The 12,644-nt window shown below is 40.4% G+C and overlaps 1 protein-coding gene across 5 annotated transcripts in view; it reads right to left on the reverse strand.

The window, feature by feature from the left end:
* The window catches only part of patj (PATJ crumbs cell polarity complex component), a 101,074-nt gene that overhangs the window by 9,681 nt on the left and 78,749 nt on the right, over positions 1-12,644 (reverse strand). For 4 of the 5 annotated variants that reach the window (XM_024258798.2, XM_024258800.2, XM_024258799.2 and 1 more), the window contains 9 exons: positions 6,514-6,589; positions 4,990-5,025; positions 3,903-3,974; positions 3,737-3,826; positions 2,425-2,490; positions 1,995-2,070; positions 1,736-1,842; positions 601-684; positions 333-526 (listed from right to left, as the gene is read on the reverse strand). In XM_024258798.2, coding sequence (XP_024114566.1) covers positions 333-526; positions 601-684; positions 1,736-1,842; positions 1,995-2,070; positions 2,425-2,490; positions 3,737-3,826; positions 3,903-3,974; positions 4,990-5,025; positions 6,514-6,589 — 801 coding nt within the window. The remainder of the gene's footprint in view (positions 1-332; positions 527-600; positions 685-1,735; positions 1,843-1,994; positions 2,071-2,424; positions 2,491-3,736; positions 3,827-3,902; positions 3,975-4,989; positions 5,026-6,513; positions 6,590-12,644) is intronic. The other variant, XM_024258801.2, reaches the window with a different exon arrangement.

Consider the following 12,644-nt stretch of genomic DNA (forward strand, 5'->3'; position numbering starts at 1 on the left):
CTTACTTTTTATTACTATATTTAAACTACTGTAAATAATGTAGCTTTCAGCTAATAAAGTAACTAGCTAAATAAACAGTTTTCTCAATTCAACATAGTTAAAGCGCCAACTGATGACCAGTGTTGTCCAAAAGGAGATAAAACAAAAGCCAAAAAACATAAAACCAAGCTGTATTAATCACTGATCCATTCTGTCTGATAGTGTATTGAGTTGATTGAACCTAGAAAGTCATTTTAGAGCTTTCACCCTCAGATGAGTCTGCAGGATCATCAGAACCTTCAAACATGTTGCACAAAAGTAAATCAAAGTTTAATCTGTTCGGGGAAGTGGACCTTTTCCCGACGATGCTGAGCCCCAGCCCTCTGCCGCTCCTCTTCTGCAGCTCCACTTTAAACACATCCAGGTTCTCCTCGTCTCTGTACTGGGCCTCGTCCCGGAGTACAGTCAGCCGAACCTTTGCTGGCGTCTGACGGAGGGCGGCGATTGCCTCCTCGTGGGACGCCCCGCGGAGGTCCACACCGTTCACCTGCACAGAGAGGCAGCGGATGCGTCAGCTGCACAGTTCCACCGGGGGGAGACTCATCTGCAGGGGTGGAGGACCTCCAGGATCTGATCTCCGGCCCACAGGCGCCCGTCTTTGGCTGCTGCTCCTTCTTCATAAACCTCGTGGATCACGATGGCATCCTGAGGAGAAACAAAATAATACAGACGGGATTCAGTGAAATGCAGAATTTCAGAGTGAGAGCTTCTTTCTTTTCTCAGCTGTCAAGTCCCTGAACAGCTGATCAGAAGATCTACATACCTATAGCTTTGACACATAAAGTTTCATCAGCTGTCATGCACAAAGATGTATGAAATTTGTTCTCCACATTTGAGCCATCCTCTGGGGGAGTGGTCAAGGGAGACACTGGATCCCATTTTTAAAGTCTTTGGTTTGACTCGGACTGGATTTGAACTCACTACTCTCCAGTCTCAGGGCGGACACTCTACCACGAGATCCCTGAGCTGTCATAAAGTACCCAGATAACACTTCTTCCTTCTGTTGAATACCTCATTGTTCCATTTCCACACGGTTGTTTTGTAGTTTAGTAAAGAAATCACAGTTTGCTCTTTGTTTCACTTGTCTTTTGTGTAGTACGGTGGTCCTTCACTAATTTGTGGGTCCACCTTTTTTCTTGCAGTTATGACTGTTTTTATTTGTTTGTTTACAGTACACTGTATTCAGCGTTCTGATTGGCTATTGACCTTGTCAATCAATCTTCTCTGTGTCGTGTCTACTGTACAGAATGCATTCAGTTTGCTAAATTTGCATAAATCTTTGATTATGATCAGATCTAAGATTTAATTCTATAACACTTATTTTTCTAGAAAGATTTGAACTTTGAGAGTTTAAAGCCATAAAAATGTGAACATGTCTGTCTAAAAAAAACTGTAGAAAGTGTATAATGAGGAGTTTTACAACAGTAAAAGATCTGTAGTTCTACTATGTGGATTTCATCTATCGCAGGTTATTTTTAGAACTCAACTACGGCTATAAACGAGGGACATATTTCCTTTCTGTGCACATGAAAACTTTAGCTGTGGTCTGCAGCAGTGTCAACATGCAGGGATCGTCGTGCTGTAACCACTTCTGGTCGAAGACTGATGCACATTCTCAATCATTTCCCAGTGGAGGATACACGACTATGTGACATTTGTTTTCTTCATCCCCAAAGACCTCTCTCTTTGAAATTACCAGCTGTGTGTCTCTGCCTCCCACGATGCTCAGTCCTAATCCTGATCGGCCCTTACAGATCTCCAGAAGCGTTTCCTGACCGGGAACTACGGCGCAGCAGGACGGGTCTAAAGGAGGAAGACGAGGAGGAGGAGAAGGTCTGTTTGTCTAGTTCAGAGCCCTGAATCATTGGAAGGATCTTTATTGACATTCTTAAACTTCAAGCATGACAGCTTCAGATTCTGGCTGTCGCTGGAAAACGTCGACAGTATCACGTTACCAGGGTGAGAGGTGTGCACGTCGGGGCTGATCAGAGGAGGAGAGGAAACTCTGGAGCTGCTGTTCGACTTGAAGGACTGCAGACACAGATCAAAGGAATCGATCAACTGAGTGATGCAGCAGAAGATCAGAGGGAACAGATGAAGGACAGAAGTTTCTGTGAACATTTTGTCCCACAGTGAACCAGATCAAAGCACAAGCAGTAGTAACAGTTAAACAGAACAACCGATTAAGTCGTCAATAAGACTGAGATCAATATGTGTGATTTAAACTCATCGGCTTAAGGATCTAAGAACCACAAAAACCTCCTAAAGATCAATGTTTTTCTTTCTTTTTTATTTATTTCACTTTTTATCCTTGATTCAAACCAGTTAACTGAAGGACATAAACTCCTGACTGATTATGTCTGAATCCTCATTCAGGGACGTTACCTGAAGCACCGTTGAGGCCCTTGGAGCCTGCAGCTGATTTTCTGGAGCTTCTGCAGCTTTCAGCCTCTGCAGGAGGGAACACAGAGCAGAGTGGGTCAAGGAGACGCCATGGTGCCCTCATTTAGACATCTGAAGCAGGTTTCTGGGGTATCCTCTTCATCCCCACCAGCTGAGAAGATGGTGCTTCATTGGGGAGGTCTTCATTACAGATTCCCCGCTACATGCTGGCGTGGGCGAATGTTTCTGACTTCACACAAACAGTAAACCCAGATCAGAAATGGGTTGATTGTGCCGTTATTTTTATTCAAATAACAAAATGTTGTTGTTTACTTTTCAGCTTATCCCTTCAGGGTAAAGCTTTCACCGCTACACATAGGTGATTTTTATGCGCTTCCTGACACAACTCTGGATTTTATCCGGGCTGGGGACCGGCACCGGGAGACCCAGACTTGGGTCCCTGCATAGTTAGGCCGTAGCGTGAAGGGTCTCGCCCAAGGACCCACACCGGCGAGGTCATTGCACACCCCGGGAATCAAACCCTGGTTTCCTGTGTGCTTTCACTGAACTATCCAGCTGCTGACATTCAACCTACAAAAAATTTGATTAAAACTGACTTCTTCTATATTTCTCTTTAACGCTCCAACATTTTTGTTTTAGTTTCCTCTTTCGGTGAGAGTAGTTTCCTGTTGGTGTTTTTTTTATTCCAGTTTTCATTTATGGAAACAGATCCATCTTTATCTCAGTTCTGGCTCCTGAAGGTTTGATGCTGGCATAAAAATGGTTTCCAGTGTTAGTTCAGTTCTGTTCTGCTTTTTTTTAAATTCGTATAAATTCCATCATTAATATCAGAAATCAGGAGAACAGAAGTGGCTCCTGTGGATCTTCATTCAGGCAAAAAAAATGTCAACTTTTATGTGGATTTTGTCTTCTCCTAAATAAAATCTGCTACTTCTGCTCCTGACAAATTGCATTTTCCTCTAGTTTCCAGTAAAGGTCTTCATCTGGTACTGGGGGTTGCAGCACAGTCTGAGCTCACAGACCTTACCATGATACTTCCAGAACTCCAGGACTTCAAGTATGTTGGAGTAATTTTCATTATCTGAGGTTTGCTGCAGTTTCTTCTGGTTAGCACAGAGCTAAGAGGTCTAAAATCTAATTCATCAGAAAACTCAGATTAAGGAGTCAAAGTAAGGGATCATAAACCGAAATGTCTCTGAATGGTGGTTGGGCTCTACACAGGAAAGAGGAGGTAGTTCGGTAATGCTCCCACAGAGAACAGAGTCACAGAACATGAAAGGGTTTCTCTACCGACCTTTGTGGAGCTACAGGCCTCTGTCAGACTCTTGGGGGCGCTGCTGCGGCTCTTTTCGCATTGTTCAGCTTCGTCGCTCATCACCTCGTCCTGTTGATAGAACATCAGTTTACTGAACAGTCAGGACTTCCTTCTAATTCAGGTTTAGTTATGAGTTCTTACTGACCGGAGTGTCGGACAAGGGGTGGAGCCTCAGACTTCCAGGTGGGCGGGGTCCATCGGATGGGGCGGAGGCACTCTGGCACATAGGATATAACCTGAATTTAGTAACTTCTCTTGCAGATTATAAAGTGCATGTGAGTGCCTTAAAGCTCAATAGTCAGTAGTAGTATTTAGTATTTTGTTGGTCACACGGGACAAGACATACGCTCAGAACTCTGCTCATTCAGACGAGGACGCTCCATAGTTCAAACTGGAATTTTATTTTGAAAATCCAGCAGATTTTCTTTTTGCTTGATCATATTTAAGTAGATCCATGTGGATTCTTAATTGGTGGGATTTGGTGTATTAGAGCCGCCTGAAGTGGCATTGGTAAGTACCTGGACTGACCTCGTTTGTAGACAGGAGATGGTCCTATGATACTGAAGCTAATGTTTCTGGGACCATGTCTAAGCCTCATGCACCCATATGGGGTTTATTCGTATGGGTGCTGAGAGTTTTTGGGTTGACCCAAAGTAGAGAGGAGGGGTCACATCTAAAAGGGGAATGGAGGTGTGCCTTGCAATTCCCTTGAAGCGTTCAGCTTAAAGTATGTCATGAAAATGGAACGTACCATAGATCCTTTTCACGTGACGTCGATTGTGCAGAATGACTTCTGGTTGTATATTTTGTTCATGGTTTAAAACAGCAAAGCTGACAGCTGAACGGTGTTTGAAGCAATTTTATGTAAATAATGAAAGGTGACCTGCTCCAAAGCTGCTTTCCCAAAATCGTATGGATGATATTAAACGAGCCGTGGATTATTTCTCTCTGACTCCTCGGTCATAGATGAAGGTTACAGGTACTTCACTGAATGTTGCTCGTTTGATTACAAAGGTAATTAAGATTTTCTTCTTCTAATTTATGCTAATGCTAACGCTAGCTTTCCACGACGGGGATGAGACGTAGAGCTGCAGAAGATCTTTTCTGACCAGTTAAAGTTGCTTAAATTTCCATGTTCACAAAATCACTAAAAATAAACCTAAAGTAAGACAATTTCAGCGTGTCTGACAGTAAAGAAAAAGTAATAACTGTTGCATTATTTTCTGACGTACCTTCCCTTTGCTGTTGCTCATAACTGTGTCTGATCCCTGCAGGATAAACAAGGATAAAAATGACCATAAGAAAAATATTCCTATTAAAAGCATTCCTATTTTTACAATTACCCCTTAAAATGACCCGAAAAACAACAAATACCTCTGATTACATCAATTGAATTTAGTCTTGGGTGCAGATAAAACACTAGCTGCGAACATGAAACAATGTGCATCTTAGCTGCACCTGTTCCATGTGGCCAACATGAATTCTATCAGTTTTTGTGCTTATCGCACTTAAAACATGTGCGAATAACATCAAGCAAAATAGAAACTGTTAGAATAATATCTGCTCAAATGAAAGGTTGATATTTTCAATAAAACCTCCAATATTGAAGGATTATTCCAATTTGTATTTAGATGTGTTAAAAATCTAAGAGAGGAAATGAAAATACAGTTCGGCAGGATATTAATAAAATAAATATTTAAATTTTTTTTTTTGAAATTGGTAAAGTAACCTTTAATTATTTACGTAAAATTGTGTTAAACAGCATTCAGCTGTCATCTCTGCCGTTCTAAATCCGTACACTGGAAGTCCCTATTCACATTTTCGGCTCTGTCGTCATTTTGCCTGACGTCACCGTGTAAAGGGTCTATTGTAGTATGGCTGACAATATAGGGCGGGGAATCGCCAATTACTTACCAAAGCCAAAATAGATTTGTTTTTTTGTTTTTTTTCCCCCAGATTCTTTGGATCCACTGAATTAACTTTGATTCAGTTGAATTTTGAGTACACACATTTAGACACATTTGTGTATAAATACATTAATTATCTATATACAGTTTGAAAAATATTTACATAAATCTGATACAGTTCACATCCAGTAAAAAATATTTCCTAAAGAGCTTGGAAATTCATGCCGGTGAGTATATAAACACGTTTATTTAGTCAGCAAAGTCTGTTTAGGTCGACCTAGTGTTAGCATTAGCCGTCCTATGGGAAATCCCATTATACGTTAGCACCAAGCTAGCAGACTTAAGCATAATAGATAGATCTCTACTTTTATTGATCTATCAAGCTTAGATCGATCCAGATCAATTAATCCGTTTTATGAACCCAGCCCTAAGAAGACGTACAGGGAAGTATTCGTAAGGCTAACTTATGACATACGAGTGATTCTGTTGTCCTTAGGCCACACTCTGATCATCAGTAAGGTGCACAGTGTGGCTCCTTACTGATCTCCCACAAAAGCTGCACGCATTTGTTGTGTGCACATGATACAAAGGTGCCTGTAGGATATCCACGTCTCACCTATATCCCCCTCACTTACTCTTACATGTTGTTCAAGAGTTCGTTATGACCTGGCACCCGCAGCATACCCATAGAAAAAATTATAATTTACATTTTTGCCCTTCAGGTTCCCTGAACAGTCTTCGATCTTGATATTTCATACAGACCACCTGCGTTTCCATAAAACAGGTTTGCCTCATTTCCGCCCACAGACAGCCCGTATCTCCTGTAGGGGCTGAACTGTGCATGATTACCTCAGAGGGGATGAGGGGGGGAGGAGGTGGAGTCGGGAATGGGGCTACAGCCATCTGGTTTATGGCGTCTTCATTCCTGCAAAGACACACATTTACATTTATTGTTTCGGTCACTTGTACCTTAAAGACTCATAATGTGGAACAAAATGAGCAGGGACTGAGTCAGGGTCACGGTTTGGCCTTCTTTTTCAAGCATGGGAAGTTATGTAAGAACTACAGAGACTCAAAAGAAGTCCCATGTACGTGTGTAAGTCAACCTTCAGTGATTGTGTTGTTTGATCCCTCACTGTAACGATATCCAGGTACTCAGTACTATGTTTCCCTAATCTTCTGGTTATCACATGAGTTCCTGTTTCTCCACACAACTCCACAGTTATCCTTCTAAATATTTTTCATGTTTTCCCTTTTTTGCCCTTTTGAGCTGTTTTTCATTCTGGATTGAACGGAAACCATCATTATCAGGCAGATCAAGATCTAAAAGGCAGTAACTCTGCTTACACACCAAACTTTAATTTCTCTTTCACATCTTTGAAAACCACTCCTATGAAAATCTTTTTTTTTTTACATTTTCTTGCAGCATTTTTCTCATGGAGGAGGATAACATAATTTAAGGTTTCTGTGTATTTTTTTATTCAAACTGGAGTGATTCAGAAGAAAATGAAAAAAGTCATTTTGAATGGAGTAACTGCCATTGGCGGGTCGAAGCCTCCCTGCTCCGCTCCATTCTGATACATCCTCTTCCAGACAAATAGATCCATGAACGTCTTTGTTTTCCTCGCCTGAGCTGGAATCTCGATCAGAACTGTACGGCTTGGTAATTACAATATTGCTCGCCATTTTTGTTGCACTGCTACTGTTAGCTTGGGGTGTGAGGGGCTGTAAAAAAGCGAGAGTGCAAACAAAGTGATGATGGGAAATCAGTAGAGGCTTACTTCCGCTCCAACAGTCCCGCCCAAAAATCAGAAGTGAATTTCTGATGACCTCCTGTTGCTCTGCGGAAACTGACACATTACTTTGATTTTGGCTAAAAACAGCATAATAGTAACTAAAATAAACCACTGGCAACGATCAAAAAATGATCAGAGTAAGATTTTAAAGTTACTGCATTCAGACATTTGCTCCCAGTGTAGGTATGTTACTTTAAAAAGTAACCACTTAGTGGTAATCTAATAATAAACAAATGAACTATTTGACTTTTTTGTTAAAAAAACTGGTTAAAAGAGAGCAATTATTTATCATTTTAAAAAGTTGTCAACATGTAGATTATTCTGATCAGTTTCAGTGGAGTGAAAGTAGTAAAATCTGTACTTGTTTTTAACCGTCTGTATTTATTCCATCTGAACAGACGGATCTTCTACCTTTCAGCTATCGTCTTTGAAATATGATTGGAAATGTTTTTTAAAGCAATTAAAGCAGAAATTATACAAAAACAAGACAGAAATTTGTATCAATACAAAGATACATCAAAGATAGGATAGTTAGTCATGGAAATTGTCTGAAAAATACACATACGTTCAAATACACTAGTAAAAAGTTCAATTATTAAATAAAAATATTTGCTCTTTAGCATTTAGTAAATGACACAATTCAATTATTAAATACTAAGATTGTCAAAAGGGAGCTCGGTAGATTGCCTACAAGACAGTGAGAGGAAGCAAACTTATATAATCCAACCCTGTTTGCTTTACTTAACTTTGAAGTTTTCCTTTAACATAACAGTTGAAGATTAAAACATGTCTTTAAGTCTGTTATTAAATTCGTCCTGAACAGATTTTTTTGGCCCAGATCCGATTGTGAGTCACTTGATTTTGGGTCAAACATTTAAAGTTCATCATCTTTTTGGTGTCAGGTGAGTTGTTCAGAAGCGTTTTACACTCCAGAGTGACTTCTATTTGTTTTTGCTTCTTTGTTATGCAGTTTTTGTCTCCTGTGATTTACACTCATGATAAATGAAGAGGCAATGAACTCACGTTTAGAAATATTTTTTTAAAAATCCATAAAAGGAGCATGTGTTCTAAATACTTTTACATTCCTGTCATGTCTTTGAGCCTCATCTTGATACGACAAAAACAGACTTTTAGGTTTGAATTTCAATACTTGTTCTCAAATTTATCTCAAAGATTTCTATCCGTACATTTTAAAAAGTCACTTTAACAAGTCCACATTACACTTTCCTCAATCAGGATTACCAGTCTTGATTCTGATTCCAATCGACTTACAAAATATTCGTCATGGTTTCCAAGTTTCTGAAGGTTTTGTCACTTTAAATAACCTCATTAATCACCGTACATTACCTCTAAATGTGAATGTCTGATCCCGACACCTTTCAAAAACTCATACATATATTTAGATGTGTGTGTTTGTGACTAGAACGTGTTTAATGATTGATGGTTCTCTCCGTCAGACTGACCCCGCTGAGCAAAGCTGTTATTCCTGCTTTGGGAAGCAGACAGACAGCGGTGCGGCGGTCCGGCCGGCGCTCGCGGTGACACTCTGTTTCCATGGAAATGCACTCCGAGGCGCCTCAAGCATCAACATCCATTTACTCATTGCTGCGGCGACCTTTACTCCGAAATAAATCATTCAGCAGCGGCCGGTGGACACGACTTTAACGAGATTCTGTCACCTGGATGAACGCGGCGAGAGCGCCGGTGTCCTCCTGCAGCGACTTAATCTGAACCGCCAGGAGGAGCGGAGGGAAAGCCACAAAGAGGAGGAGGAGAGCCGCTTCTATAAGGCAGGAAGCGACCGAGGTAAAGACAAACGCATCCTAAATTATTCCATAACTGAACATCACCTCTGAAGAGGATGCCAAAGATTAAAATAGAATCTAGAGGTTTACTTTTATGTCCATTTATTTTGAAGTGAACACATTTCTATCAGTTGATGATGCAAACCTGAACATGAGATGACTTTAAAACTAAACAGTAGACTTAATGTCCCATGATGGTTGTAACAGCCAAAGAGCAGCTGAAATCTTCATGATGAGAGTTTTCATTTTTTAATCATATTTTTGGAAGAATTATTTCAAAATTAAAGATAAACCTGATTAATGGTGAACTTCACAGCCTGCAGCTGAGGCACAACAGCAGAATTCAATGAATGAGCCAATTTCAGTGGTCTGTGGGAGGGGCAGAGTCACCAGCTGCAACTTTAGCTGATTGGAAACGACACCAGCTTGACATCAACAATTTTCTGTACAGAACGGCTAAACGCAGCTTAAGGGGAAAACGAATGTGACAAAATAAGATCTTCAGCTGATGTGGACATGGTGACCAAAATGGTTTCAAATGAAAACCTGAATGTTGTTTTAACTCTTTAACACCAGAGATGTTGACAGGACATCACTCTTCAACTATGTACGCCATTGATGTGAATCAGCTGATGATGTTTTATGCTGTTTTCCAACACTGTTAGCAAAGTTCCAGTGTCAAAGGAATAAACGCGAGGGAAAACAGGAGAATGATTAGATTTGGGAAAAAGACGGGCAGCAAATCTGTTTCGTGTTTTTGATATTAATTTGTGATCAAGAAAACAAAGTTTTAATCTTGATTGAAAATATATCAGAGTTACATTTGAAAGACTCGGATGTCCCGATCAGATCATGTGATGGAAATTGGGACCAATCACGTAGTTTTAGGGTGTATTCAGAGTGGGAAAATGATTGTTCTGGATCAAGTCCCAAATGTTGTGTTTGGTCCGTATTCAGACAGCAGTCAAGTTGTTTTCCAGACCAAAACTTGTAAACAAATCCTCCTGACTAAACCTCTCTTCAGCTATTGGCTAACAGCTACGGGCATGGGTAAAAACAAAAACAGAAAGGCCCAATCCAAATTCTTCCCTTCTCCCGACCCCTCCATTTATAGGGACATTAGTAGTGGGGGGGGTCCAAAATAGTTTTTTAAGGCCAACCCTCCAAGCGCAGGGATACAGAGCCTTCTGTCCCGAGGGTGTTCCGCATTGTGCTGTGAGGAGGAGAGGCGCTCTAGTCATAAAATGCTATGTATATTTGAGGACTGGAAGCCCTGCACTAACACTGACTGACGGCGACTATTGATGATGTCATCGAGTGGAAGCGACATCCGAATTCAGAGACATTATTCCTCCATAGCTCTCCGTTTGGAGGGCTGAATGTAGGGGTAGGGAGAAGGAAAGAATTCGGATTGGGTCTTGCGTCTCAGCGCAAACAAAGACCTACAAAGACATTTCAACAGGAAAACGGTCCAGGTTTTAGTCCTTTTTAGCTTGAACGCCTCTCTACGTGCTGCAAACAGAAAGACAGGAGTGAGTAGAACTGTCTAGAAAGTACAAGCTCCAGAAAAAAAGAGAATTAAAAACATTTAATGGGTCAAAAACAGCAATAACTGATGATTATATTGATTTGAACTAGTTATGAATAATCATCATATTAATGCAATGGTTTTGGAAGAAAGACTTTTTATTATTTTGTAGGGATTTTATTGGAGATATGAATCACAAAAAATGTTTAAGAGCTCTAGAGATCTTAAATCGGAGTCATCAAGCTTTCTTAGATGACCAATTATCACTTTTTTTTTTGTTTACTTGTCATTGGTCAACTATTTTAAGTTGCACTATTTTTACTTGATTGTTCCAGCTACAAAAGTGCTCTTATAAAGTAAAGAAATGCTGGTAAAACAAAAATAGAGGAAAACTGTATCTGGTTATTTAGGATTTGTTGGCCTTTTTCTAAGGCTGATGCTATTGGCACGTAAATATGTGCGAGAAGCACGAAACTTATGGATAATCATGTTGGCCACACTTAAACAGTGCAGCCAACATGCACACCTACATGTATTTTACGTGCGTCCAAGTGTGGCCAAAACATGCACGTTGCTGAATTGTATGCTCACATTTGCATGTGTCCAAGCGCAATAACTCATGTCAAGTCATGTTAGCCACACGTTTTAAGTGTGTACTAAATTAAGAATCAAGAATGAGTCCCAGCCTACGTCTTTTAACTGACGTAAAAATGAGACATTCTTGTAGTATTGCAAATGTACTTCTTGTTCTCAAAAACTGTACAGTAGAAATACTTCAAAGAGCACTACCAATGAAAACATGAAGCACAAAGTATGTAAAGGCATGGTGATGTACTAAATTTAAACTTGGGAATTAGTCCCACCCAAAGGACTGTTAACTGACATGAAAATGAGACATTTTTATGGTATTTTAGATGTGTATTTCTCAAAAACTGTACAGTAAAATGCTTCATATTTTCAGGAGTTGTACTCCTTGAAGAACAAAGTAGGTCTGTAAAGGAATGAAACAAACTTTGGACAGTCCTGCTGTCTCTACGAAAGAACTTACTAAAGGTTACACGTTCATATTTTCTTGAAAGACTAGCGAATGATTAAAATCTTTTCCCAACCAAAATGTCCGGCGTTCCTTCATCCGTCGTGAAAAGTAAGGGGCGGCGGGGCTACTGATAGTTTCCTGGCGGGCTCTAAAAAAAAGTGCGACCAAGAAAATAGTTTTTCACTGGGCCCACATGATTCGAAAATTACGTGTGAATAGACACTTTCTTTTTTTAATCAGAAGTATCAGATTGGGACTCGGTATTGGAAGATACTCAGAATCAGGTGACGCGGATCGGGGCCAACATCCCTTTTGAAGAGCCACTCTGATCATTTTTGATCTAGAAAAGTGTTCCCAGTGTTTTTTAATGACAATTATGTTGTTTTTAAACAAAATAAAAAAAATGTTATTTTTTTAGGAGATAGTTTCTGCAGCGTGACGGGAGTTCATTAGATATTCACCTCTGAGTTGTGGGCGGGACTGTTAGTGTGGGCGTAAGCCTCATATTCTCTCTTGCTTTTTTACAGCCCCTAACCCCCGCACTCTGCTGGTGCAGAGCAACCCCACCCTCTCTTCCTGTCATCCATAACTGAGAGCTCTCTGTTTACATGCTCTCCCAGTAGCTTTCAGCCCCTCACACCCTCAACCTAGCATTACAGGTGCAACAAAAATGGGGAGAATTATTGGAACTGACCAGCTGTACAGTTTAGATCCAGATTCCAGCTCAGACGAGAAAAACAAAAATATTCGTGGATCTATTGGTCTACAAGTGGATGCATCAGAATGGAGTGGAGCAGGGAGCTTATGCCCCGCCC

The sequence above is a fragment of the Oryzias melastigma genome, linkage group LG4 (genome assembly GCF_002922805.2).
Source record: "Oryzias melastigma strain HK-1 linkage group LG4, ASM292280v2, whole genome shotgun sequence".
NCBI classification, from domain to species: Eukaryota; Metazoa; Chordata; class Actinopteri; order Beloniformes; family Adrianichthyidae; genus Oryzias; species Oryzias melastigma.